The sequence below is a fragment of the Delphinapterus leucas genome, chromosome 6, assembly GCF_059928025.1.
Source record: "Delphinapterus leucas isolate spDelLeu-1000000601 "Yukka" chromosome 6, BTC_Dleu_Yukka2, whole genome shotgun sequence".
Classification (NCBI taxonomy): domain Eukaryota; kingdom Metazoa; phylum Chordata; class Mammalia; order Artiodactyla; family Monodontidae; genus Delphinapterus; species Delphinapterus leucas.
The window spans coordinates 123,474,365-123,501,885 of record NC_143134.1 but is presented as its reverse complement, the minus strand read 5'-3'; the positions used below and the strand labels follow the sequence as shown (position 1 = coordinate 123,501,885).

General features: G+C 56.3%; 1 protein-coding gene across 3 annotated transcripts in view; it reads left to right on the top strand.

The window, feature by feature from the left end:
• NACC2 (NACC family member 2) overlaps positions 1–27,521 on the top strand; it is a 68,808-nt gene that overhangs the window by 29,553 nt on the left and 11,734 nt on the right. The window contains exons 2-3 of one of the 3 annotated variants that reach the window (XM_089914006.1): positions 8,832–9,260; positions 9,606–9,780. In XM_089914006.1, coding sequence (XP_089770132.1) covers positions 8,895–9,260; positions 9,606–9,780 — 541 coding nt within the window. In that variant the 5' untranslated portion in view covers positions 8,832–8,894. Of the gene's footprint in view, positions 1–7,320; positions 7,464–8,831; positions 9,781–27,521 lie in introns of those variants that run through there. The other 2 variants (XM_022578227.3, XM_022578228.3) reach the window with 2 other exon arrangements.

The following is a 27,521-nucleotide window of genomic DNA, read 5'->3' as shown; positions in this document are numbered from 1 at the left end:
TGCCCCAGCTGCACCTCAGCCCCCAGGGACCCTGAGATCTGGTGTCAGTGCCGCCCACCAGGACCCCGGTTGGCCCTCTGGTGCCCCCCGCCCTCGAGGGTTGGTGCTGTGTTGGGCTCTGAGTTGCCCAGAGCCTTCAGTTCTGTAGCCCCTATGCTGTGTCTCCCCGCAGACAGGGGGACTGGGCCCCAAGGGCAGAGCTGAGGCCCACGCGGGCCTCTCCTGCCCGTGCAGGGCTGGAGCCCCCTCGGGGGTCAGGGGCCCACTGTCACGTCCAGTCCTGTCCCCACGCCCTTCAGTAGCTTGGCGCTCTGGCTGTGCCTCCTGCCTGCCAAATCCCATCCCCAGAGTAGGGCACTGCCTGGGGCTGGGGGCACATCTGCTCTGCTTCTCCTCTGCCGTGGACTCAGATCCCTCTGGAGAGCCGGTTAAATGTGGATGCAGGGGAGCCCAGGAACTGGGCCCCTGGGTGGGGTGGGTGGCTGGGTGTCCCCCAGTGCGGAGGGTAAGGAGGCACGGTGGCGGGAGCCCCTCGGGAGAAGGTGGGACAGGCTGGCCGGCCCCAGGGGAGGAGCGGCGGGGTCCCTGAGGTGCCGCGGGCGTATCCCCTGCCCCCACTTGTCTCTTTCTTTAGGGCCGCGGGGGTGAGACTGGCTAGGGAGTGGCCTGGGACACCGCCGCCCAGCTCCCGGCCGGGGGGGACCCTGGGCCAGCGCCCACCAGCAGCCACCTTGGCGTGAGCTTGGAGGTGGGAGCTGGTGCGCCGTGACCCCGTCTCAGCCTATTTGCCCCCCCCCTCACCCCAGCTGATTTAGTATTTCTGTGTCGGTCTGATTTACATTAGATTTTTAAGCATAATTAGAAATGCAGGGGAGCTCTGTGTCTACCTCGACTATTTATGGCATGATATGCAGATCAGGGGGGCTATGAATATTCAACATGTGAGTGTGTGCAGAGGCGCCGTCGCTAATGAGCTGGGTGACCGGCCGCGCCTGGCACGCGCGCCCCCTCCACCTGCCGCCCGGGACCTGGCCGCCTCGAGGACCCCCGTCAGCCCTCGGAGGGGACAGCAAGGTGCTGTAAGGCCGAGGGGGGCAAGTCTGGCTCCAGGGGCCCAGCTGCCCGGCCCGGGCAGCCCCTGCTCTCAGTGCCGGCCCCCCAGTGCCCCCAGCCTGGGTGCAGGGCGCGGGGGAGACCCAGCTTCAGCCTACGAGGGAGGAGTAGGGTGGCGTCTGCAGGCATGGATCTGGCTTTTTAAGTTACTAAACGATGCCCGAGGGGCACACTCTTCAAGCTTACGGTATTTAAGTTACAAATACGGGCGAGAGAGATTGTCGGCCCTGTTCAAAACACTGCTTAATTCTTCCCAAGCCTTCTGGAACCATTTGATGGCTAATCCGTGGACAGGGTGGGCGGGTGGGCTCATGGAGGCCGCTGCCCTCCCTCTGGGCCGGCTGCTCCTGTTTCTTTAGGTTCACGCCCTGTTTGTTTAGCTCCCGACCCCCTCTCCGCACGAAATATCTGAGCGGAGGGTCAGAGGCTGGCCTGTCGGTGGCAGGCAGTCATGCCTGGTGGGCGGTGGCATGTTGGAAGGAGCCCCAGCTGCAGTTTCGCCCCTGCCCATGGGATGAGCTGGGCCACCCAGACCCCCAGGCCGGACCCTCTTCAGAGCCCACCGCATGGGCCACGTGCTGTGTGACGCAGGGCCCGCTGTCCCCTCTGGGAGGGTGTCCACCCAGCCCCCGCCCAGCCCCCGCGGTCCTGCGGCCAGTGGGGCTGATGGGGCCAGGCTGTGGGTGTGGCACCCAGGGCCCTGGGCCCTCGGGGGCTGGGGGTGCTGTGTGGAGGGCCGGCAGGGAACTTAGGTGTGTGCTCTGTCTCTGAGGACCAGCCCTGCATCTGTGGCTCCCTCCAGGGCGGCAGGGGACGGACTGATAAGCACGTTTTTGAATTTGCAGATTCTCGCAGGCTGCCCTTCTCTGGTTGGAAAAAAAAAAAAAGCTTCTAGGCAAACATTTGTTAGTGCAGTTAAAACCGGCTTTTATGCCTGACGCCGGTCCAGGCTGTGGTCTGGGTGGAGGCTGCCCAGGTGCCTAGCTGAACACAGGAGGCGTCTTGCCTCTACCTGTCAGGCTGGGGCTCAGTGAGCTGGTGATGGGGGGGGCGGGGTGTATTGGAGGTGTGGCCACAGCCGGGGACCCAAGTGGCCCTGAGGTTTCGAAGGCCTGTGCGCCCCCTGCCCTGGGCGCAGGGGACTCCAGGACAGCCAGGCGCAGAGGCTGAGGTGGAATTCTCACCTCTGCAGCAGGGTCCTGGAGGCCCGGGGCAAGTCCAGGCCTCAGCGTCCCTCTGTCCAGCAGGGTCAGTCCCCACCCTCTTGATGACCTCGGTTGCCCGGGATCATGGGTGTTGAAAGCAGGCAGCTGGGGAGGGTGGTGACTGGGTGCAGCCCAGGCCAGAGGCCTGGGCAGGAAGCTCATCCTCTGGGTACCTCAGCCTCCTGTTCTGCACCCACCTGGAGGGGGTGGGGCTGGGAGGCGAGCACACAAGTACACAAGTCGGGACCGTGGGGAGGGGCTCCGAGCAGCTGAGACCCCACCCTGGAGCCCTGGTTCCCTGCCCAGGGCCTTCCATTAGCAGCCCGGCCCCCTGACAGCCCAGCCCTGCTTTGTGGTGTATTAAAAGTTTAATGCAAACCTGAGGCTCCAGCAGGCCGGTGCCTCGCCCAGCTTTCAGGGGGCCTGGCACGCCCGAGCCGAGCAGCCTTGCTTCAAACAGCCACCCGGACCTCCGAAGGGTCAACCCCCAGACGCTTCCCCCTTGCCCGTCGGAGGAGCAGAGCTCACAGCAGAGCCAGAGCATGAACGGGGGACTGCAGATGGGGCTGCCAGAGAGCCTGGTAACTGGAGCCTGCGCCGTAATCGGAATCGGAAAGCAAGGCCGTCGCTCTGATGGCTGCTGTCCAGAGTGACACCCCGCCCCGCCCACGCTCTCCTGACAGCCTCCGCGGGGCAGCCTGGGCGGTATTCCTGATGCCCCGACGCGCCCACGTGTGTTCATGCTGACTCAGTAACCTGCCCACCTCCCTGCAGGACACGGCCCTGGGGGATGTGGCCGCTGGGGCCTGGCCCCAACTCCGGAGCGCCCTGCCTTTTAGGAGGTGGCCTTGCTGCCAGGCCGGCTTCTCCCGAGGTCCTGAGATGGCAGGGCTTGGCGGCCGGGCAGCGGGGCTGTCACGGGGATGGGCCCCCGGCTGGGGGCTAGGTGCTGGGGGTGAGAGGGGCTCCTGTTTCTGCTGCCGGAATGTTCCCTGGCGCACCTGCCCCCTTCTTCCCCTGCGGTGTGTGTTTAATGGCTGTGCGTTTGCCGAGGTCCAGTCCGCTTATTAGGTTGGTAAAATTAAATCCTGCAAAATAATTTAATTTAATTTAATTTGTCTCGCCTCCTTTTCCCTCGCTGGTGGTGCTTCTGCAGAAATTAAACGCTGTGCTCCTGCACGGCGCCGTGCCCCTGCCGTAGCAGGCCCCTGAGGATCTGCGGTGGGTAGGGGAGGCTGGCCTCTGACGCCCCCTGGCCCCTGTGTGCATGCGTGTCTACAGCTCTTGGGGCTCATAGCCCCCCATCCTTCTCTCGGCCACCTGTGGGTACGTGGCCCGCCGGGGGCTGGGAGGCATTCTGGTGGACAACCCATAATCCCAGCCGTTCCCAAGGGAGGGTCCACAGAGAAGAGACCCCCCCCCCATCCACTTCTTCCTGGGGAGGTCTAGAGTCTGTGTGGAACAGGCCTCTCCCCTGAGGCTAGCACAGCTGCAGGGGCTGGACTCTGGCTTTGTTATGTCCCAAAGTGGGTTCCGTTCTGAAGGGCATTATGAGGGGGAGGGTTCTGTGGTGCAGTGGCTTTGAGGACGGCCGGGATGAACAAGGATCGGATCTCGGACGTTCCTCCCGGCTCCTCAGGACCTTCCGTGAGCGGGCGGCACAGGAGCCCTGCTGCGGAGGGAGACAGAAGAGGTGATGCTGTTTGGGTAGCAGGGGGTGGGGAAACAGAGGCACAGAAGCGGAAGGAGGTCGTGTAGGGCTGGGCCGGGAGGCCAGCTCAGGCCCCTGGCCCCTCTCCTCTCAGGCCACTGCGCATGGATCGGCCCTCAGCACGTCCTGCTTTCACAGTCCTGGGTGTGTAAGCCAAGCCTTTATTTTATTCTTTTCTCCTAAAGTTCAGCTTTGTTCTCGCTCCGGCCGAGGCTTCTAAGAAAGCAACCTGAAACCAGCTCGTGCTGGGCTGTCCTGGGCTGGGCCGTGGGGCGGCGGCCTCACCCGCACAGGTGGCTTGAGGACACGGCAACAACAGGGCTGGTTGTCCCCATCCCCGGGGCCAGACGGCTCCGTCACCTTCCATGGGGGGATGATCCCCTCTCCGGGTGAACCGTCTGGCCGCAGCCCCGGGGGGCAGGCCCATGAAGCACGGACGGGGCCTAGGCGGGCGCCGGTCTCTAGCCGTGTGCGTCTCTAGCCGAGCACTTTCCTAATAACATCGTCTGCCTCGACCCCGTGGTCACCATCGGAGGGCAAACGTGACCCCCCTCCCAGGCGGGCATCCCAGACGTGGGGTCCTCTGCTGGAGGCCATAGGACCTGCATTTGAGGTGGCTGGCGCCGGGCCCGGCATGTGGGGTGGTACCCAGCGGAACCCAGGAGCCGCTCTTGGAAGGGTCGGCTTCGCAGACCTCGCTGACCCCCGCTCTCAGTTCAGAACCTGGCTGCTCCCTGCCCAGCCCTGGGCAGTTGGGACCCTCTGGGGGCCGGTGCGCACTGCACCTTTGCAGCTTCCGCCCACCCCAGCCAGGCTTGCTCACCCCCTCCCCTCTCACGGCACGAGGGCCCCCATCTGGCTCAGGAGGCCCCACCTCACTCTCTGGGAGGCTCCCGGTGGTGGGTGCAGGGGCCCTGTGGCGGCCCTCCCCACTGTGCTGTGTGTCCCTGGGCCGCACAGCCCCTCTCTTGCGGCCCTCCCTGGCTGTGCCCAGCATTGGGTGAAACGCCCGTCGGGCATCGGACAGACTTTCCCAGCCTCAGCAAGCTCCCGCGTGGCACCTGGGGGACTTCCCTGCGGAGCTGGCAATGAAACAGGGGCCTGAAGGTGGTCGCTCTCCTCTACCCAGGGAGGGCCTGGGTGCAGCACAGCGGAGGGGAGAGCTCGTGGAGGGCGGTGGAAGGCTGGGTGTCCTGCACCCAGGCCAGGGTTGGCCCCTGCCCTTCCCTACCCATCACGGGCCCCACTGTCCTTGGGCCTCTGAGTGTCCCTCTGTTTCTCCACACTGGCTCCATGTGTGCCCAGTCTGCCCCCCTTTGTGGCTGGGCAGGCACATGGGGCTGTGCCCGCACACACACACCCCGCCCCCCGAGGCCCCAGTCCCTCATCTTGGAGCTAGTGGGCTTCTCCTGGGCCCCAGGAAAGGGGGACCACCAGGATGACACAGCCCAGTCTGGGGGGCCTGGCAAGGCTACCCAGTGGGGGTGAGGGGAGGTGTGCAGACCCGGGCGTCCACATGGACCCGAGAGTGCGGTGCGTAAGGGCCCTCGGTCCGTCACCTGGTGGCCGAGGCCAAGCCAGGTTGTGAAACCTGGCTAGTGCTGAGATGATGGCCGCCCCACATGGGCCTCAAGCCGGAGGAAGCCCGGCCAAGCCCCGCTCGCTCTCCCCACACAGCCCCCGGGTCCCCAGAGCACCGAGCGGGGACCATTTCTGTTAACACTCCACGTGCGGGCCTGTGTTGCCGTCACCCCTCGAGTTGTCAGCAGCCCCATGCAGGAGGCACCAAGCCGCCTCTGCTGGCCGCTGCTCGCTGGGCGGCTTCCCTACACCTGGACTTCTTCCCTCTCTCCATTCAGCAGCATTTTATCTGGTCTCGGAAGCTGAGCCCACGGTGTGTGAATGGGGAGGCGCCAGATGGCTCTTTCTTTCTCTCCGGATGCCTCGGAAGGGACGGTGGGAGGGGTGCTGCCTGTAGCCCCCCCCCGCCCCCCCCCCGCCCCAGCATCACCTGATGGTGACGATGCTGGGCGCTGCAGGAGACAGACCTTCTTTGGCCATCTCCACTCAACCCTGCCCCTTCTTGCAGGCTGCCACAGTTGGTGGCAAGCAGGGAAACTGAGGCTGGGCAGGCCAGTGGTTTGCCCCAGGGCCCACGCTGTCCAGCAGGTGGGGGCTTGAGCCTAGAACGAGGTCCCACATCCTCTGCAGCCAAACAGGCAGTAAGCACAGCACGGCCGCCCCTGCCCTGGAAGGGTTCAGTAGACGGCGGACACTGTGGACCCCGCACCAATTGCTCGGCCACACGGGTAACCTGGGGGCAGTGCCTTGGCTGCCACCTCCCCGGGGCAGGTCCATCAGGAACTAGGGCGGGTCCTTCGGGGGCTCCTGGTTGCTGGCCACCACGGGCCTGGCCCCCGTTTGTAATCACAAAGTTGTACTTCTTTAAGAGAGCTGCCCCGGCTGGGGAGTGGGGGTACAGGGTGATTACCTGGGGTTTTGGGGCCGGACTAGCTGGGCCTGCCGCTCTGGGACCCCAAGAAGGGGGGAAGGCGGGCACTGGGGCCTGCAGGGCGCTGGGGGAAGGGGGGCTGGGTCTCTTCCTCCCTGGCCCCTTGCCCTCACCTCTTTCTGCCTCATTTTCTCATCTCCCTTCTTTTCCTCCCCTGCTCACACAGCTCCTGCCCTGTCCGCCCCGACCCCCTGGCCTCCCTGCCCCCCTCGCCGGCCCCCCCCACCCGGCCCCCTCCCTGCCTGCACTGCAGGAGTTAGGCCACTCTGCCAGCCCTGCAGACTGTTTGGCATAGTTTAAATGCTTTGACGCTCGGGCTGTACTGGATGGCAGGATGGTAGTTTACTGGGTAATTCATATGCAGAACCGCGCTATACATCTCCAGGCCGTCTCGGTTGCGCGGCACCGCGAGCGTCTCTCGGCACACAGTACAGTACTGCTGCCATCTTTGTTTGCATTTGCAGTGAGTCATCAAAAGTCTGTCTTGTACCAACACCCGGAGCCGTGCATTCCTCTGGCACCAACACTCCACTGTTTTTAAAGCCGGGGCTGGGAGCTGGCATTACTTCGGCTCCCAAATCAAAGGCGGCTATTCATTCCCGAGAGCTGCCTGAATGTCCGTCTGCATCCGGCCTCTTCATTTAGATGCTGTGCGCTGCCCCGGAGAGCCGGGCTGGGTGCAGCTGAGCTGCGGCCCGGCCCAGCCGAGACTCTCTGTCCCCCTCCTCCCCCCACCCTCCTCCTCCTCCCCCCTCCCCCCTCCTCCCCCCGCAGCTCCTCTCGCCCTCCCCACCCCAAGGGCTCCCGCTCCGTTTGCTGCATTCCCGGAGCAGCTGGCGGCTGCGGGCGGCCGGTGTGCGGGCGAGCCTGCCCCTGCCAGGCTGAGCGGGCAGTGCCGGGGCCACGGCGGCAGCGGCCAAAGGTAGGTCTCCCCTGCCGCCGGTGCCACCGGCCAGGCCGGCAACTTCTCCGCAGCGGGGGCGCTGCGGGCCCTCCCCCCACCCCGAGCGGCCGCCCACCTGCTCAACTCCTGTCGGCGGCCGGGCCGGCGCTCCGCCCTCCTCTCGCCGGCCGCCCGGCGCCTCTGTGGCCGCCCGCACTTTCCTCCCGCGGGACCGAGCGGCCCTTTGTACGGGCGCCGGCTGCGCGGAGTTGGGCCGGCGCCTTCTCCGGCCCGTCCGTCCCGGCCCCGCTTCTCTGAGTCGGACACCAGCTCCACAGCCCGGGAGCCCCATCCCCAGACCCTGCGGGCCGGCAGCATCCCGACCACGGCCAATCCCTTGCTCGGCCCTCCCCTGTCTCCCCACGACCCCTTTAGTCACCTGGACTGGGAGCGAGCCAGCAGGGATCGGCCGGCATCGGGAGCTGGGGGGCCGGGAGGGCGCGCAGGTGGGGCTGCGACAGGGTCCCAACTCCTGGGCTGGCAGCCGGGTCCCCGAGGCAGCTCGGGCTGGGGGAGCCGGGCGCGGCTCGGAGCACCTCTGGCCCGAGGTCTCCTTTGCCTGGAGGGCGAGCAGAGGTGGCGGAGAGGCTGAGTTCTCCCAGCTTCAGCTCACTTCCCTGGGCAACCACTCCTGCCCGCCTCTCCCGAGGGCCGAAGGGGCGGCTTCTCAGCCGGCGGGGCAGAATGCCCCCCCTGGCGGGCCCTCTGCACGGCTGCTCTAGGGAAAAGGGGAAAAGCAAACCGAAAGCAAAGCCTCCGAGAAACCTCCCGCCGCGAGACCCCCGCCACACACAGCGCGGTGCCCTGCCTCTCGCTCCGGGTTCGGGTCCCTCCCAGGGGACAGGCGGCAAGGGGCTCCTTTGCTGCTAACTTTTTCCTGGGAGAAGAGTTATGCAGACGCGGGCCTGCCGCCCTCGCCCCTCCAGTGCTGTGGGTGGACCGCCCCGTCCCGTCCTCCCGTCCTCCCGTCTGTCCGCCGCCTGCAGGCCTGTTCTCGTCTTCTGCCAGGACAGGGTGTCTCTCGGCCCCGAGGGCTTACACGCTCTGCTGGGTGGACTCTGGGAGCATCCCGGGGTGGTGTGGGGGGCCCCCACACCCCCACCCCGGCTGGAAACCCAGCTGGGGCTTCTAGTATCCTGGGCGGCACTGACGGCCCTGCCAGGGTCCCACCATCGGCCGGGTCTGCGGCGAGACCTGGTCTGGCTCGTGGCGGCTGGAGGGTCTGGGGGTGCCCCGCAGGGGGGCCTGGGCACTGTGGTGGTGGTGCGGGGCCCGGCCCTGCCAGTGGGCCACTGGACGTCCGGAGCCCGAGCCTGACCGCAGCGCCCCGCGCCCTCTCTCCCGCAGATGCGCCCCGCTCGGCTGCTCCCGCACTGAGAGTCTGAGGCCCACCCGCCGCCCCCGCCCGCCATGTCGCAGGTGCTGCACATCGAGATCCCCAACTTCGGGAACACCGTGCTCGGCTGCCTCAACGAGCAGCGTCTGCTGGGCCTCTACTGCGATGTGTCCATTGTGGTCAAGGGCCAGGCCTTCAAGGCCCATCGGGCCGTCCTGGCCGCCAGCAGCCTCTACTTCCGCGACCTGTTCAGCGGCAACAGCAAGAGCGCCTTCGAGCTGCCGGGTACCGTGCCGCCCGCCTGCTTCCAGCAGATCCTGTCCTTCTGCTACACGGGCAGGCTGACCATGGCGGCCAGCGAGCAGCTCGTGGTCATGTACACGGCCGGCTTCCTGCAGATCCAGCACATCGTGGAGCGCGGCACGGACCTCATGTTCAAGGTGAGCTCGCCCCACTGTGACTCGCAGACCGCTATGATCGAGGACGCCAGCTCCGAGCCCCAGAGCCCCTGCAACCAGCTGCAGCCGGTCACCGCCGCGCCCCCCTACGTCGTGTCCCCCTCCGTGCCCATCCCGCTGCTGACCCGCGTCAAGCACGAAGCCGTGGAGCTGCCGCTGGCCGCGGGCCCAGGCCTGGCCCCCAAGCGCCCGCTGGAGACGGGGGCCCGGGACGGCGCGGCAGCGGCGACGGGCCCCGCGGTGGCAGCAGGCACGGCCCCCCTCAAGCTGCCCCGGGTCTCCTACTACGGGGTGCCCAGCCTGGCCACCCTCATCCCCAGCATCCAGCAGGCGCAGTACTCCCAGGGGGAGCGGACCAGCCCGGGGGCCAGCAGCCTGCCCACCACCGACAGCCCCACCTCCTACCACAACGACGAGGATGACGAGGATGACGAGGCCTACGACACCATGGTGGAGGAGCAGTACGGCCACATGTACGTCAAGGCCGCGGGCAGCTACGCAGGTAATCCCCACCCGCCACCTCGGCCGCCTGCCTGCCGGCACGGGTGGACCTCCCGGCACCTCCTGTGTGGGCACCGAGGCCAACCTGGCCTTACCCCGGGCCACTCACGGCCTGGCAGGGAGACGGACACGTCCGGGGGCACTGTGCTGCAGGTGTACAGGGACAGTCCCCAGCCCAGACTGGACGAGCTGGCAGGAGCTGACACCCGAGGCAGGAGCAGGACCCAGGTCCGTCTTGCAGGGCCTTAGCTAGGGACTCTAAACTCATCCCGGGTGAGATGAGAGGCCACGGGAAAGTTCAGCCACAGCGTAGCGTGTGGGACGGAGCCCCGGCTTCCACCGGACTGGTGAAGAGACTGAGGGCCTCAGTGGACCAGGGACCTGCCTGAGGGCTCACAGGGCAGTGTGTGACCCAGACTCGTCACTCACCTGCTTGAGGCCTCAGTGTCCCTGTCGCTGAGGTGCCTGCCCCAGCAGGCCCATCTTCACTGCCTTTGACCTCTGCCCTTTCCCCACCCATGTGCTTTCGCCTTCCCTCTGACTCAGGGAGGCCAGAGAGTCCCTTGGGCCCCTCCCAGTCGCGGCCGTCTCCCTGGGGCTAGCACCAAGTGGCCGGCCAGAGAGTGCCTCTTGAACTGAACGTGCTGCCCCCCAACTTACTCTGGGGGGAACTCCCGCATTTGGGATTTATAAGCCCAACACGCACTGATTTGCGATGCCTGGTGTTGCCTGTAAACTGCATCACAGTCGCCAGAGATGGTTCAGGATTTGCTGCGTGAAGGGTCCCGTAGTTGAGGCCCCAGGTCAGGTGTCCTCTTGCCTTCTGTGTTCCCCGAAAACTGGCTGTGTGCCTGGGCCCGCTGCCTGTCCTGATTTGCATGCGGGGCCCGTGTCCGGTGACTGGCCCGGATGCATGCTGCCAGTGGGAAGTGGCATCCCAGAGCTGGGGCCCCAAAGTGCAGTTTGGGGACTCTTTCCACCCCTGAGACCCACCACGTCCTTGCGCCCTGATGGGGCCGACGCTGCCCTTCCTCTCCTTCCCCCTTCCACTCCTCCGCCTCCAGGCGGGCACTGGTCTGTCAGTCCTGGGGGGCAGGAGCAGAGGGAGCCTGGTGCACTGGCCAGCTCGGGCCATTGGGACAGCCGATCCCCATGTGGCACTGGGCGGCTGGGTTTCGGTCTCTGGTCTGGCCAACGTGGGCCCTTCTCAGGGTCCCTCTCAGAGCTGCGGGGGAGGCACTGCCCTGGGCAGCTCCCCCCAGGGGCCCTGGGCCTTGGTTTTCCCAGGGCTCATGACTTTATTTGAATGTGTTTTGTCATATTTGTATGAATTGCACAGGGTACTAGCACACAGACCACCTCCGTCTGGACTGGGTTTTTTCCTCTTAGTGGTAGCGGGGAGGGCTTGGTGTTCCTGACACCAAGAAACCCGCAAGCTCTGGTGTGGTTTAGGCCTGGCCGGGACCCCGGGAACCACCCGTGTGCAGTTTCCTCTCCCTGACGGCCCCCAGGGGGTAGAAAGATCCGTTAGCAACCAGACTGGGCCAGAGGGAGCTGGGGTGGCTCCCAAGCCCCTCCCCCAGGAAAAGAGGCTACATGGGATCAGGGCAAACCCTGCAGGACCGCCCCCCACCCCCAATGCCAGCAGCTGGACAGGGCTCAATGGAGGGGTCAGGACAGAATCGGCTGAGGGCCCAGGGGCGGGGCTGCCCAACGGTGGTCCCTGGTGGTGCAGTGCCGAACCAGGAGAGGACCCTAGTTCACGTGTCAGCCCAGGGTCCTCCCTGTATGGCCCCCTTCCCGCCAGTGTGGCCTCGGGCCTTGGTGTGTACGAGACAGTGAGAGACACCACAGGTGTTGGGATTGCTAGGTGTGGGTGCAGGGCGGTAGCCCGTCTGAGGGCACCTGCCCCTCTGGCTGCAGGAGCCTGGACCCCCTCCTCACCTGGACGGTTGTGGCCCACCTGCACCCTTGGATTTTCCAAGGAGCCAAGGGAGGTGGCCGTGGACAGCCCGGGGTGCGGCTTGGGAGACCGAGCTGCCCCACTGCCTTGTCTGTGACTGGACTTTCTCACCAGCCCCTCCCGCACTGAGACCAGCTGCTGGGTCCTACTGGGGCCGGGCACGGGTCAGCCAAGGCCTGTGAGCCCCTCATCCCACGTCCCTGGGAGCGTTGGAGGTGGGACGGGGTGGAGGGAAGCTGCGACACTGGGGGCGGTGGCCTGGGAGCCTGTCTCCAACAGGACTTGGGAGGCTCCGGTCTGGGTTTTCTCCTCCCTGAGCCCGTAAGTGGGGCAGGGAGGGGGTGTGTGATTTCTTGGTTAAAATCTAGGTTATCGGCAGTGACGTCGCTGGCATCACTGGGCACCTGGCGCGCTGGGAAGAGGGTTGGGGGGAGGGTCCGTGGGGGCCGGGCAGGCAGAGAGGGGCCCGTCCCCAAAGGCTGGCTGCCCCTTGGGCGCTGGTTTCCCGTACCCCGGGCTCCCTCTGTGCTGGCCTGGCCTGGCCAGGGGCCATCCTCACACCCCGCGTGGGCAGCCGAATAGCCAGGTGCCCCGTGCCGGGGCCTGGACAGGGGTTGGGCAGGGCTCTCGAGCTGGTGGAATCCGGAAGGTTCTAAGGTGAACTGGCGCATAAGGGTTCTCAGGAGTCCCTTCTCCTTTCGGTTTCCCCACCTGCCAAGGGAGGGGGTGGCCTGAGTGACCCTCAGGGGTCTTCTCTCCAGCACGCCGCGTGCAGGAAAGCGAAGGGCGCAGAGCCCTGCACTGGAGACCCCGTCCCCACCCTCATCCCCGTGAAGAGCTGTTAGCAGCTCCCGCGTGATGGGCCTCTTGTTGGGAAATCGAGGAATTGAATGTTACAGATGAGTGGATGGACTCTGGATCCCTCCCCCCAGCAGCCCCCACGTGGTTTCCCGTTTCCGTGCTGTGTGTTTCTCCATTCTGTCCAAGTCCTGTGTCATCGTCGTTTGTGGAGATGCCGTGGTTGATTTATCCACTTCCCTGTTGGGAGGATATTGGGTGGTTCCTAATTGGTTAGGTTAGGAGAGGTGCCACTGGGAAGGCCCTAACCATGATGGGGCCGATCAGACTCACCCCACATCGCAGTGGGCTCAGCCCCCCACCCCGGGGCTCAGGGCAGCTCGCGCTTCAGCTCCGCAGGGCCCAGAGCCGGTGGGCATCTCTCTGCACATCAGCCTCTAGTCGGGAGTGGGGCAGGAGCCGGGGGTGGCCCCATCAAGGCAGCGCGGGTCTGGGGGGCTTGGTTCTGGTTCCGGGGGTGGGCAGGGCACAGAGGGCACCCCCCCCCCCCGCCGTGAGGGGTCCGCTCCCATGGTCTCTACCTGTTCACCCTCTTTGGGCACACCTGCACCCACAGGCTGTGAGCAGTGGTGGCCCGGATGGGCGTAGTCCCTGCTCTTGCCTGCTGTGGACACAGAGAGACACCAGACTGGACCCTGACGTGGTGTTTCATCGTGGCGGGAGGCCACCGTCAGGGCAGGCTGCCCCGGGAGTGAGGCTGAGGGGTGCGGGCACGAGACGACAGAGGGTATGGAGGGGAGGTTCCCATGCCAACCCGGGCCCCCTCCCCTGGTCTCTGCAGTTCCGCCCCCCTCACTGGGCAGGTGTTGAATCCCGCAGGCGGATGTGCTCCCTATGGGCTTCTGAGCCACGGGCCCGCCTAGGTGTTTACGCACCAGCCCCGAGCCTCCACCTTCACCCTTTCCTAGGAGGGGACCGCCGCGGGGTGCCCTGCTGGTGGCCAGTGAGCTGGTGGCCCTGTGTGGCCCTGCTCTCCCTTCCCCTCCGGGTCTGCCCACTGTCCCCACGCCTGGACGTGGGACGGACGCTGGTGGTGCGCGGGAGGGGGTCCTGGCACGCGGCAGCACGTCTGTTCCCGGGTTCCGCCGCTCTGAGCAGAGGCCGCAGGTGGCTCCTGCATGCCGGAGGATAGAGCCCTGCCCCGGGCCAGGCCTTCCCAGCATGGCCTGTGAGGTCAGCGCGGCTGCTGTCCCATCTTACGGGGGGCGGGCCAAGCCTGCAGCGTTCCCCCTCTGCACGGCAGGGCGTCCCTCCAGCAGAGCCTCTGGGAAGCCGGGTTGGCGGCTGCTCCCACCCACAGCTCAGAGCTCACGAGCTGTCGCTTGGGGGGTCCCACAGAGAGGGAGCAGTCAGGATGGGTTCTGCAAGCCCCACTCCCCGCCACCCACACTGCCTCCTGCCCTGGGCCAGGAGCATCCGCACCGTTAGAGCCCAGCACGACCCCTGGCCTGCCTATAGTGGTGCCCAGGTGGGGGCGGCCTGCCCAGGCTCGGGGGGTTCCCGCTCTTTTAAGGCAGCATCCTGGCAGCTCAGGCCAGGCGAAGGAGGTGCCAGCGCCAATGTGTCTGTCCCACTGTATACCCCGGAGGCTGCCCTGAGGGCTGGCCGGGCACCCCAGGCACCATCTGGGGCTCATCCCTGAGGGCCTCCAGGGGCGGCCCCCTGGCTCCCTGGCCTCAGCTTCCATGCAGTGTCACGTTTGACCCTCACACCCCCAAACACCGAGATTTCTTCTTAAACCAGTTTTATTGAGGTGTAACTTACATACCTCGGTGACACGGGTATGAAATTACCCATTTGAGATGTGGGTGTGGTGCCATTAGCACAGTCAGATGGAGAACGTGTCCGTCACCCTGGAGGCCCTTGCACCCCTTTGCTGGCATCCCCTCCCCCACCCCCAGCCGCGGGCAGCCTCGGATCTGCTTTCTGTCCTCTGGGTACTTTTGTCCGTCACGTAAACAGAGTCAGGCTGTCTGCACTCTGGTCCGGCTGTCTCGTCAGCAGAATGAGTTTGAGACTTGCCTGTGCTGGGTGGGCAGTCCCACCTTTTTCTCCCCGTCTTTTTTATTTATTAAAGTGTTTACACACGGTAAAACGTGCCAGTTTCAAGTGTACAGGTGGAGTTTGGCCATTGTAATTAGTCAAGTACCACGGTCAAGATACACAACAATTTACTTCCCTCAGATGTTTCCCCGCGTCCTCCCCACCCCATCCCACCACCGTAGCCCCCGTTGCTCTCCATCACCATCATTTTTCCTTAAGTGGGATCACACAGAACGGAGTCTTCTATTTTTGACGTTTTTCATTTACTGTATCTTGAGATCGATTCATCCGTGTGGTTCTGAGTGTGGGTCCTTGGTCCTTGTGGTTGATGGTGTTCTCCATGCCGTGGACATGCCACCAGTGGCAGTCGTGTGTGGCCGTTATCATCGGGCTGCTGTGAACATCCACGTACACGTGGGACCGCTTTTTTGTTCTTCTACTGAAATTATTATGTGGGTTTTCTCCTTAATTTTACTGATGTGGTGTATTGCATCAGTTAATTTTTTTTTTTTTTTTTTTGCGGTACGCGGGCCTCTCACTGTCGTGGCCTCTCCCGTTGCGGAGCACAGGCTCCGGACGCGCAGGCTCAGCGGCCATGGCTCACGGGCCCAGCCGCTCCGCGGCATGTGGGACCTTCCCGGACCGGGGCACGAACCCGTGTCCCCTGCATCGGCAGGCGGACTCTCAACCGCTGCGCCACCAGGGAAGCCCATCATCAGTTAATTTTTAAATGTTGAACCACCCTTGAACTCCTGGGATAAGTCCCACTTGGTCATTATGTTTTATTGTTTTATATATTGCTGGATTCAATTCGCTAATGTTTTCTTAAGGAATTTTGCATCTAGTTCATGAAGGTTAATTATCCGTAGTTTGCCTATATATAGTATCTGTGTCTGGTTTTGTAGGAGGATATGCTAACCTTATGTCTCTTCTCCTTAATTTTCTGAAAGAGTTTGTGTAAGTTTGATGTTCTTTCTTTCTTAAGCATTTGATAGAATTCATTCACCAGTGAAGCCACTTGGGCCTGCAGTTTTGTTGTTGTTTTTGTTCCTTATGGGAAAGTTTCCAATTATACATTCTGTTAGTTTAGATGTAGAACTGTTCAGATTTCTCTCACACCTTGCTTGAGCCATGGTAATTTGTGTCTTTCAAGGAATTTATCCATTTCTGATCTATGCAGGTATTAATATAGCCGTGCCAGCTCTCTCATGTTTACTATTTACCTGGTGTTGGCTGTTTTCATCCTTTTCCTGTTAACCTATCTGTGTCTTAAAACTCAATTCTTATAGGTAGCACGTGATTGAGCTCTGCTTTTTTATCCAGTCTGACCATCTTTTACTGGGAATCTTTCGACCATTTACGTTTACTGTAATTTTCAAGGGGGTTAGGTTCAGGTCTGTCGTCTCACTATTAGTTTTTTATTATTCATGTTTTCTTTTTTTCCTCTTTTCCACCACTTTCCGATTGAATTTTTCCAGAGTTTCTCTTTAGCTCTGCTGTTGACCTAGTGGTTAGACATCCCCCCCACACCCCCGCCATGCTTCGGTCGTCTGGAGCTGACTCATGAATATTTGACTTATCCCATCAACCTTCTCACGTATATCACCCCCTCCCGTGGAACTCAGACTTTCAAAACTGTGTGTTTTCATTTCCCCGCTCCGGTCCTTAGTGAAAGTGTTGTCATGTATTTTACTTCTTCGTAGGCTATAAGCCTTATGGTGATGTTATTGTTTTTACTTGAAACAGACAGTTGTCTATTTTCCACTTTTAGTCGCTTTTAAAATTTAAATAGAGTAGAATTTACTCTTTGGGGCAAATTGTTCTCTGAGTTTAAACAAATGTATATAGTCACGTGATCACCTCCATAATCAAGATGCAGAGCAGTCACCTCCCACATTTTATCATCCCCCTGCGGCCCCTTTGTAGTCTTTTCTTCCTCTCTCCCAGCTCCTGCGACCACTGGTCTGTTTTCTGCCTCATCAGTGGAATCACACAGTGTGTGGCCTTTCGATTGAATGCATTTGAGGTTCATTCGTGTTGTGTGAGTTCGTGCTTCTTTTTTTTTTGGATTGCTGAATAGTATTCCCGTGATGGGTTTATCTGGTTGCCAGTCGAAGCACCTTTGGTTTATTTCTAGTTTTTAGTGGTGATGGATTGAGCTGCTACAGACGTGGCATCTAGGTTTTTGCGCACCTTGAATTGTCAGTTCTTTTCGGTAAACTGGCCTAGGAATGGGTCCTATGGTAAGTGCACACTTAACTTTATAAGAAATTGCCCAAACTCTTGTCTAAAATGGTTCTGTCACTTTATATCGCCACCAGCAAAGAGGAGAGTTCCTGTCATTCCATGATCTTGTCAGCACTTGGTTTTGTCTTTTTTTTAAAAGCCATTCTCATGGTCTATAGTGGTGTCGCACTGCAGTGTTAATTTGTATTTCTCTAATGTCTGATGATGTGGAACACCCTTTGTGTATTTATTTGCCATCTGTGTACCTGCTCCGGTCAAGTGCCTCTTCGAGTCTTTTGCCCTCTTTTTATTGGGTGGTTTGAATATGGAGTATTGTTGATATGGTGTATTCCTTATACATTCTAGGTGTGAAAGTCCTGTGTTGGATATGTGACTCGTAAACATTTTCTACTAGACTGCCGTTGGTCTTTTCTTTCTCTTACTAGTGTCTTTCATAGACATTTTAACATTTTGATGAAGTTTATTTTTTAAACTTTTAAATCTTATTTTTGGCTGCGTCGGGTCTTAATTGTGGCCCACGGGCTCTTCTTTGCAGCAAGCGGGCTTCTCCCTAGTTGCGGCGTGCGGGCTCAGTAGTTGTGGTCCGCGGGCTTTGTTGCCCCACGGCATGTGGGATCTTAGTTCCCTGACCAGAGATCGAACCCACGTCCCCTGCGTTGGAAGGCGGATTCTTAACCACTGGACCGCCAGGGACGTCCCCTGATGAAGTTTAAATGGTCAGTGATTTCTCTTACAGATGATGCTTTTGGTGGTGTATTTGATTCTTTACCTAACAAGATTCTAAGAATTTTTTCCCCTGTGTTTTCTTCTAGATGTCTTATGGCTTTGGGTTTTACATTTAGTCTGTGGCCCATTTTGAGTTAATTTTTGTATGAGGTGTGAGACATGGATCGAGGTTCTGATTTTTTTCCCACGTGGATGTCTAATTCTTTTTAAGAAATTTAAAATACGAAAAAAAGCCTATTATGTTTACCCACATATTACCTTGTCCAGTTCTTCATACTTCGTATAGATTAGAGTTTCTACCTGGTGTTATTTTTCTTCTGCTTGGAGAATTTCCTTCAGCCTAGTGATGGACTAGTAGTGAATTCTGAAAAATCACAAAGAGGTCTTTATATCACCTTTTAAAAAATCTGCCTCATTGAAGTATAATTGATGTATAATAAAATTAGTTTTCACTGTACAGTTGTCACCTTCATTCTTGAAGGGTATTTTCGCTGGACCTAGAATCCTAGGCTGACTGTTACTTTCTGCTTTCAGTAGACGTTCTCTTGTCTTCTGAAATGCATTTTTTTCCTCGGGAAATCTTAGTCATTCTTCTCTGAGTTTCTCTGTACGAGTTGTGTCTTTTCTTTTTAGGCAGCTTTTATTTCTGCTTACATTTTGCTGAGCTTTTTGGACGTGCGCGTTTCTACCATTATTCCTTCAAATGTCTTGTGCCCCTCCCCCCACGACTCCAATTAAACATGTTTTTGTCCCTGAGGTCCCAGGTTCTGTTTATTTATTAGTTTTCAGCCTTTTTTTCTGTTTAGGCTTTAGATGGCGTCGTTTCCATTGCTGTTTCTTCATGGTTGCCGATCTTTTCTGCAGTTCCGTTTTGTTCTTATTTGTATGTTCCATTTCTGCCCTCATTGAGTTCCTGCTTTTCCATTTTTTTTAAAGTTCTGATGGTATTTTCTAGCTGGTGTTAAAGCCTTTGCCTGCTAATGCTGTCTGCTTTGTTATTTCTTGGTCTGTTTCTACCTACTGATTTTTCTCCTCTTTGGGACCACCTTTTTGTGGTTCTTCACGTATCTATTAATTTTGTAACAGGTGCTGGACATCGTGGATGTAGAGCACCAGCAGTCTTGTCCTGAGTCTCTCATAGTGGAGTTCAGTGGAATTTCCATAATGAGTAATGATTTTGAGTGTTTTTTCATACTCTTGGCAGCTTATCTCTCTTCCTTTGTGAAGTGCCCATTTAAATCTTCTTTCCCACACTTTTGTAGAGTGAGTTGTCTGTCCTTTTCTCACAACTTTTCGTGAGCTTCTGTGTACTCCGAATAGACCTCTTCTGTCAGACAAGTGTCGTAAATATCTTCTCCCACTCTGCAACTTGTCATCCTTTTAATAGAATTTTGATGTAGTAAGTTTATTAACTTCTTTCTCTTTATCAATAGCTATTCTTATATCTTGTTTAAAGGAATCTTCCTTTACCTCCAGATCAGTGTAATGTTCTATGTACCTTAAAGTTGTCTTTTTGATTTGAAATCATTTTAAATTTACAGAAGTGTTTCAAGACAAGCACAAAGAACTCCTGTATACCTTTGCCTCAGACTCACTGGCTGGTAAGAATTTGCCACATTTTGCTTTGTCATTCTTTTTCTTCTTTTAAGTATAGGTTTGTTTTTTTTTTCCCTGAACCATTTGAAGGCAAGTTGCAGATGTTATGTTCTTTTACCCCAAAATACTGAGCATTGCTTACAAACGGGACATTCTCTTGCATAAACACAGGACAGTGTTCAAAACTCAGAAAATTTTTTTTGGCTGTGCTGGGTCTTTAGCTGCAGCACGTGGGATCTTCGTCGCGGTATGCGTGCAGGATCTAGCTCCCTGACCAGGGATCGCACCCAGGCCCCCTGCATTGGGAGCACGGAGCCTTACCCACTGGACCACCAGGGAGGTCCCCAGGAAATTCAGTTTCGACCCAGCAGTACTGTATAATCAACGACGCTTAAATTTCCATGCTTAAATTCCTCCAGTTGTCTCAATATTGTCCTTTGTGGTCATGTTGGGTTTCTCTGATCCAGTATTCAGTTCAGAATCACACGTTGCATTTCTGGTTTTTCTTTTATTCTGGAATAGATTCTCAGCCTTTATCCTTCATGAGACTTTCCTTTTGAAAGAACATGGGCTGGCTGTTTTGCAGAAGGTCCCTCTGTTTGGGTTTGCTGGGTTTTGTCTCACGGTTGGGTGCCTGGTGTGCATTTCTGCTGGAATTCCACAGGAGCAATGCTGTGTCCTTCTCCAGCCACGACCCTGGTCTGGCTCAGTGTTGGTGATGGCCCCTTAGGTCGTTTGGTCAAGGTGATCTCTGCCAGGTAGAGTCACTGTGAGAAGAGAAGGTGTGTCATTAGCCTTTCACCCAACCCTTTTAGTGTTTGTTGATGACTCTTGCCTGGATTGATCCCTACTCTGATGGTTGCAGAGTGGTGATCGGAACTCCGTAACTCCTACATTTATTAGTCGGTGGTCTTTTGGAGGGAAGAGCTTCTCCAGACCCCCTACTTATTTATTTTATTCCTTCACTTATTGTTGTTGTTGTTTATTTGGTGTTAGTATAAAGTTGCTTTTTTTTTTTTTTTTTTTTTAAGCATTTTCATATTGTCTTTTTCAGCAAAATATCCCAGGCTTATCTTATGCTTTCTGTTCCCCAGCCCTGGAGTCAGCTTTTTTCCCTCTGAGCGTAGGAACCAAGATCTGGGTGCTACGTTTGCTTATTGCTACTAGGGTGCTGTTTTTATACCCTTTTAGTAGTCAGAGCTAGGAATTTATATATTTAAAAATCACGAGTTTGTACTGGTATCTCCAAATTTAACTCAATGTCCTAGGCTTCTCCCAGCCTCCTCTCTTCCTTACGTCTGTTTTCCCCTCTAACAGTCAAGATTCAGACTCCCCTGCTTTGTTATTAAGGCTTTTCTCTCTGTAGTAAGTATATCTGGAATTGATTTTTTGTTAATGTGGTGTGATGTGGGGCTCAAGATTTACTTTTTTTTTTTTTTTTAAAGGGGATTTCAAAAATATTTATTTATTTTTGGCTGCATTGGGTCTTATGTTGCTGCCTGTGGGTTTCTTTAGTTGTGGCGAGTGGGGGCTACTCTTCGTTGCGGTGCGTGGGCTTCTCATTGTAGTGGCTTCTCTTGTTGTGGAGCATGGGCTCTAGGCGCGCGGGCTTCAGTAGTTGTGGCTCGTGGGCTTAGTTGCTTCGCGCATGTGAGATCTTCCTGGACCAGGGCTCGAACCCGTGTCCCCTGCATTGGCAGGTGGTGGATTCTTTTTTTTTTTTTTTAATGAGACCTTTTACTTATTTGTTTGTTTATTTTTGGCTGCATTGGGTCTGCATTGCTGTGCGCGGGCTTTCTCTAGTTGCAGTGAATGTGGGCTGCTCTTCGTTGCGGTGCGAGGGCTTCTGGTTGCAGTGGCTTCTCTCAATGCGGAGCACAGGCTCTAGGCTCACGGGCTTCAGTAGTTGTGGCGCACGGGCTTCCTTCAGTAGTTGTGGTGCACGGGCTTCAGTAGTTGTGGCGCACGGACTTAGTCGCTCTGCGACATGTGGGATCTTCCCGGACCAGGGCTTGACCTGTGTCCCCTGCACTGGCAGGCGGATTCTCAACCACTGCGCCACCAGGGAAGCTCCAGCCTTTTCTTTAAATATTGAAATGGTCATGTAGTTTTCCTCTTCTGCTCTGTTAATGTTATAAATTGCTTTTTCGAATATTAGAAAACCTTGTGTTTCTGGAATAAGCTCAACCTCGTTGTGAAGTAGTATCCTTTTTACATACCTCTGGATTCAACTGCCTAACTTTTTTGCCCTTTTTGGGGGGGCTCTCTGGAGCTGTGACCACCCCCAGTCAGTGTTCATCTCCTAGAAGGAGGCCTCAGGCGGGTTGCCAGGTGTCCAGCAGTTGCTAAATCGAGGGAGCCACTCCCATCTGGCCAGACCCTGAGCGTGGAGCCCCTGCTTCTGCCGGGGGTGCCCCCCTGCCCACCACAGAGCTCCAGCCTAAACATTGGGAAACCTGTTAAATGCATACCCCCCACCCACACAAGGCACACACAGTGTGGGTGCCATTGTAGGTACCCCAGACCCACATCAGAGGAGCGGGAGTTTGGACCCAGCGCCTGGACCACCCGCTGCGTGGGACAAGCCCGTGCTTTTCATATTGCCTCATATTTTCTCTAGGATTTTTGCCACTATGTGGACGAGAGAGGGTGCCCTCTAATTTTCCTTTAAGGTAATCTCTCCCTTTTTCGCTAGCAAGGTTATCTGGCCTCATAAAATGATTCGAGAATTATCACCCTTCCCCCCTTTTAAAAATGACCTGGAAGAGTTTGTATAACCTTAATCCATTTCTTAAATATTTGAAGTAATGCCCAGATGAAGCCACTTAGGCCTGGAGTGTTTTGCAGGACGGTGTTTATTAGATTTATGTCTTTATTAGGTCCAAGTTCAAATTTCTTTTTCTTCTTGTGTCAGTGTTGGTAAGTTGTGTTTCTCTTCAAGCTTATAGGTTTCATCTAATTTTTAGATTTATTGGCGTGAATCTACTACTTATATCTTCTTAAAATCTTCCTAATGTTTATCGAAGAAAGTGGCAGACTGTGACTTGGGGCAAATCTGCCCCATGGCCTGTTTTGGTACAGCCCACAAACTAACGATGCTGTTTATATTTTTAAAGTGGTGTGTAAAGGAGAAAAAGCAAAAACGAAGGGCATTCAACAGAACCCAGCCTAAAAGATTGACGACCCTCTGGCCCTTTACAGTAGAAGTTTGCCAGCCCCTGTTCTGTAGACTCTGCTGTGTCACGTTAATATAATATTAACAATCAATATTGTTAATTTGTGTCTTTTTGCCTCATTATCCTTCATTCAGTCTTGCTAGAGATTTTTCCAACATATTAGTCTTTTCAAAGAACCAACTTTTGGCTTTTTCTCTCTTATGTATACAGTTGACCTTGGAACTGCATGGGTCCACTTATACACAGACCTTTTGCAATAAATACAGTACCTGTAAATAAATATGCATTTCTTTTTCACATTTCCGTTTTGATGTCTAGTGCTGGTAACACGTATAATGCCTACAGTGTTCCGTATCATATAAGACAATATTGATGCAGGTACTGAGAGACAGGTGTTTCATCTTGTAAACAGACGATGTAAACTTACGATATTCGGTGAATACAGCCTAGTACTATAAATGTATTTTCTCTTCCTTATGATTTTAACAACATTTTCTTTTCTCTAGCTGGCTAAGAATACAGTACAAATACATATAACATACAAAATGTGTGTGAACTGACTGCACATGTAAGGCTTCTGGTCAACAGTAAGCTATTAGTAGTTAAGTTTAGGGGAGGAGACAGAAGATATATGCAGCTTTTCGACTGCTCGGGGGGTCGGCACACCAACCCTCACATTGTCTAAGGGTCAACTGTGCTTACATATATATTTTTTTAATTTCAATTTATTTCTACTTCCTCTGAGTTAATCTGCTATTCTTTTTTTTTTTTTTTTTTTTTGCGGTACGCGGGCCTCTCACTGTTGTGGCCTCTCCCGTTGCGGAGCACAGGCTCCGGACACGCAGGCTCAGCGGCCATGGCTCACGGGCCCAGCCGCTCCGCGGCATGTGAGATCCTCGCGGACCGGGGCACGAACCCGCGTCCCCTGCATCGGCAGGCGGACTCTCAACCACTGCGCCACCAGGGAAGCCCTAATCTGCTATTCTTTTCCTAGTTTTCTGATCGGTTGATTTCTCAGCCTTTTAAAATATATGCACTTTAGGGCTGTCCGTTTCCTGGTCAGCACGGCTTAATTCTACCCAACCCATTTTGATATGTCGTATTTCCATTATCATTCAATCAAAAATATTTCCCAGTGCTTTCGTGATTTTTCTTTTCTTGACCCTTGGGTTATGTCCTGGTGTGTTGCTTAAATTTTCAAACATGTTTTGGATTTTCCGGTCATCTATTTGTTGTAATTTCTGAATTAAATTTCCTGTGGTCACAGAATATATTCAGACCACTTCATTGTTCTGACGTCTTTTGAGACTCTGTGCCCCAGCAAATGTCCCATATGCACTAGACAAAAACTATGTTGCACCAATAATTAAATCAAATCTTGCATACTCTTTCAGATTTGTTTTTATCTTCTTATGTTGGCTCAAGAGACGGGGTGTTCAGATCTCCAGGGAGGCTTATAGGTTTGCCATTTCTCCTTTCAGTTCTGCCTGTTATTATGAAGTTTTGATTTGGGTGCCTGTCAGTTGCAGGCTTGTTTCATCTTCCTGGTGAACTGGTCCTCTTATCATCGTGAAATATCCTGTAGCACCAGGAAAGTTTCTTGCTTTGAAGTCTGCGTGGTCTTACATCAGCAGAGCTGCCCTGGCACCCTTCTCTCTGATGTTCATCTGATGCGAAGCTTACAGGATCTTAGTTCCCCAACCAGGGATTGAACCTGTGCCCTCAGCACTGAAAGCGCTGAGTCCTAACCATTGGACCACCAGGGAATTCCCTACCCTCGCCCTCTTATCTGGGATCACTTCCTTCATGTGGCTTCTTGTCTTTAATCAGTTTGGAGTTCTGGGTCATTACAGCTTCCCACACACACCCGCCCTCCTTCCTGGGCTCCCCTGACACACATGGTGTGCATTCACCACGTCCTGGGAATTCCAGGTGACTTTTATTCTGTTTTATGACTTTTCTATTTCTTTTTTCTTCTGCTGCTTTAACCTGGAAGTTATGGATTGAATTATTTTCCAGTTCACCAATCTTCTCATGTGCTCTGTTTAATTTCCTTTTCAACCAATCATATTTCTAGGATTTGATTGTTTTTATTGATTCTAGTTTTCTGGTGAAATTCTCCATCTTGTACATTTCTTGCACAAATTAAGAGTAGTTATTTGAAGCGCGGTGTCTGCCTGTTGAACCTGTTACAGATCGCCCACGGGTCTGATCTAATGTCTCTTTGTAAATTGTAGGGTGTTTTTTTTTTTAATCATTTGGCTTTGCTTTCTTGTGTTGCTGATAACTTTTTATTGAATGCTTCACATTGTGTGAAGACATTTTGGAAGCTCTAAGCAGAGCTGCTCCAGAGAGGGTCTGGGACCTGTTAGAGGTTTGCCTGAGCGGCTGTCGGATTTATCAAGCAGTGATGTGACCTCCTGGAGTAAGTCAGGCTGGACGCTCCTGGTTGCCCTGCTCCTGGGCCCTGGCTGTTCCCAGGTCTCGGCTGAAAGCCTGGGTGTTCCCCAGAGCACCGCCTCCTCAGCAGGCCCCAAATCTCGGTGTTTGTCCAGCCCATACATGGGACACCACATTCTTTTTTTAATTTATTTTATTTTATTTTTGGCTGCATTGGGTCTTCGTTGCTGTGCACGAGCTTTCTCTGGTTGCGGCGAGCAGGGGCTACTCTTCGTTGTGGCACGCTGGCTTCTCATTGCAGTGGCTTCCCTTGTCGCAGACAGAGCATGGGCTCTAGGCGCGCGGGCTTCAGTAGTTGTGGCACATGGGCTCAGTAGTTGTGGCTCACGGGATCTAGAGCACAGGCTCAGTAGTTGTGGCTCGTGGGCTCAGTAGTTGTGGCACGTGGGCTCAGTAGTTGTGGCATGCGGGCTTCAGTAGTTGTGGCGCACAGGCTTAGTTGCTCCACGGCATGTGGGATCTTCCCGGACCAGGGCTCTAACCCATGTCCCCTGCATTGCCAGGCGGATTCTTAACCACTGTGCCACCAGGGAAGCCCCCGTAAGTTTGTTTTCTATGTCTGTTGAGTCTGTTTCTGTTTTGTAAATAGTTCATTTGTATCATTTTTTAAGTTTCCACATATAAGTGGTATCTCATGATACCACTTTCGCTGTCTGATTTACTTCACTTAGTATGATACTCTCTACTGGGCGACTTTTTTTAATGCAGCTTTTAGAGTTGTTCTTGCCGAGGGACTCAGTCCACTATTGGCTACTGCCTCCTACTCACAGTGGGCGTCTCCGGGGTATTTTACAAGTTCAGTGCATTTATTTTTGTGTAGCTAACGTGTGCTCGTTATCTTAAAGAATGTAGAACGATCATACAGTGAAAAGCCGTTCTCCCGCGTGGCCCCTCCGCCTCCCACTCTGGTCCCCAGAAGCATCCACAGTTGGCCCGGCATCCACAGGTGGGCAGGGAGGCTGCGAGCTTCTCAAGGTCAGCACTGGACAGGAGGATGGAGAACAGAAAAGGGACGTGGTCAGATTGGCGATAGAAGAGCTGCCGGGATCACTGTGGTGGGGGTGAGGAGACCAGGTTAGGGGACCGGTGGGGTCTCCTAGGGCCAGATTTGGGCGCAGGAGACAGAAAAACCCAGAACCATGGGCCTGGGGAGGGACAGCACCAGGTTTCTTTGGGATGGGCTTCCATTCAGTGGGAGGGGGAGCTGCCCAGAGGGAGCTGCAAGTGTACTGAGCCGTGGCCCGCGGGGCCAGTCACCAGGTCGGGTGGCCGCGGTGCAGGCTTGCGCTGGCCGCAAAGCCCTGCTGGAGCACCGTCCAGGGTCTGGTCTCTCGGCCCTGCGTCTTCCCCAGCAGCTATGCCTTTAACTTCCTGAGCACGGGGCCTGGAGACCCGCTGTGTCCCTTTGTGTCCTGGCAGCTGGGGTTTACACACAGGTCCTCCCGGCTCTTGGCCGCGTGTTTCTGTTTCCACCTTTATTTTTCTTTCTTACTGGCTTTTCCCTGCCAGATTTTTGCTATTTTTTACCCCACATGCCAAATTGCATTGGCTCTTGGATGCATTTCGTGCCCCCGTTTTAGATCCAAGAAATGGGATGCATCTTACAGTAGGTGGTGTATCACAGTTACGTTGGTGTCACGTAAAAGACAGAATGATGCCCGTGGTGACCCCCCCAGCCGCCTGGGCCCAAGTGCATCTGTAGGAACCACCACCTGCCTTGTTCCTGGGATGCTGGTACAGGTGTGTTCAGTGCACAGATGTCCTTCACGGGTGTGGCCCTTTCAAAACTGCCAGTCTGGTTGGCACTGAGTTGGCAGCTGCAGAGATGGGCTAGATGGCCCACCCGTGGTGCGTTTGTCACGAGTGGAGGCCACCCGGAGCTGAGCGGGAGGGGGCTGGGGAGAGCCAGGCGGCCACCTGGGCATGGGGTGGTGTGGCCTGAGTGTCCACTGCCCAGAACAGCTCCGTCAACCAACCCCCAGGGCCCCAAGACTCCACCGTGCTGCTCCGACAGTCACCCCCCAACCCCATCCCCTGGAAGCCACTGTTCTCTGTCCCCATGGTTCTGTCTTTGGAGCGTGTCCGACACATGGACCTGCCCGGGAGATAACCCCGGACACTGGCCCCTCTGCTGGGCGCAGTGAACCTGGGATCCATCCAAGTTGTGCGTCAATAATTTGTTCCTTCTTGTGGCCCTATGGTGACTGTCACGTGGATGGCTTCCTGGCTGTCCCTTCCCCTGACGCAGGACATTGGGTGTTTCCCGTTTGGGGCATCTGTGAGCAGAGCGGGTGTGGACATTTCTGTACGGGGTTCGTTGCGTCCAGCCCTCATCTCTTTCTTCTCCTGGGTAAATACCTAAAAGTGGAATTGCTGGCTCAGGCTGTGCATACGGTTAACTTTATAACAAACTGCCGCGTGGTTTCCAGTGTCCCCACCACCGGGACGAGCATCCCAGTGGCTCCGTGTCCTTGCCGGCACGTGCTGCGCCCAGGTCCCACTGAGCCGTCGTAATCACGAGCAGTGGTATCTCAGCACGGCTTTAGTTTCCATTTTTCTAACGGCTCAGGACGTCGAGCATCTCCATCTATGTGTTCTCTGGCGAAGTGTCTGTTCAGATCTTCTGCCCATTTTTTTCTTTTTAGCATCTTTATTGGAGTATAATTGCTTTAC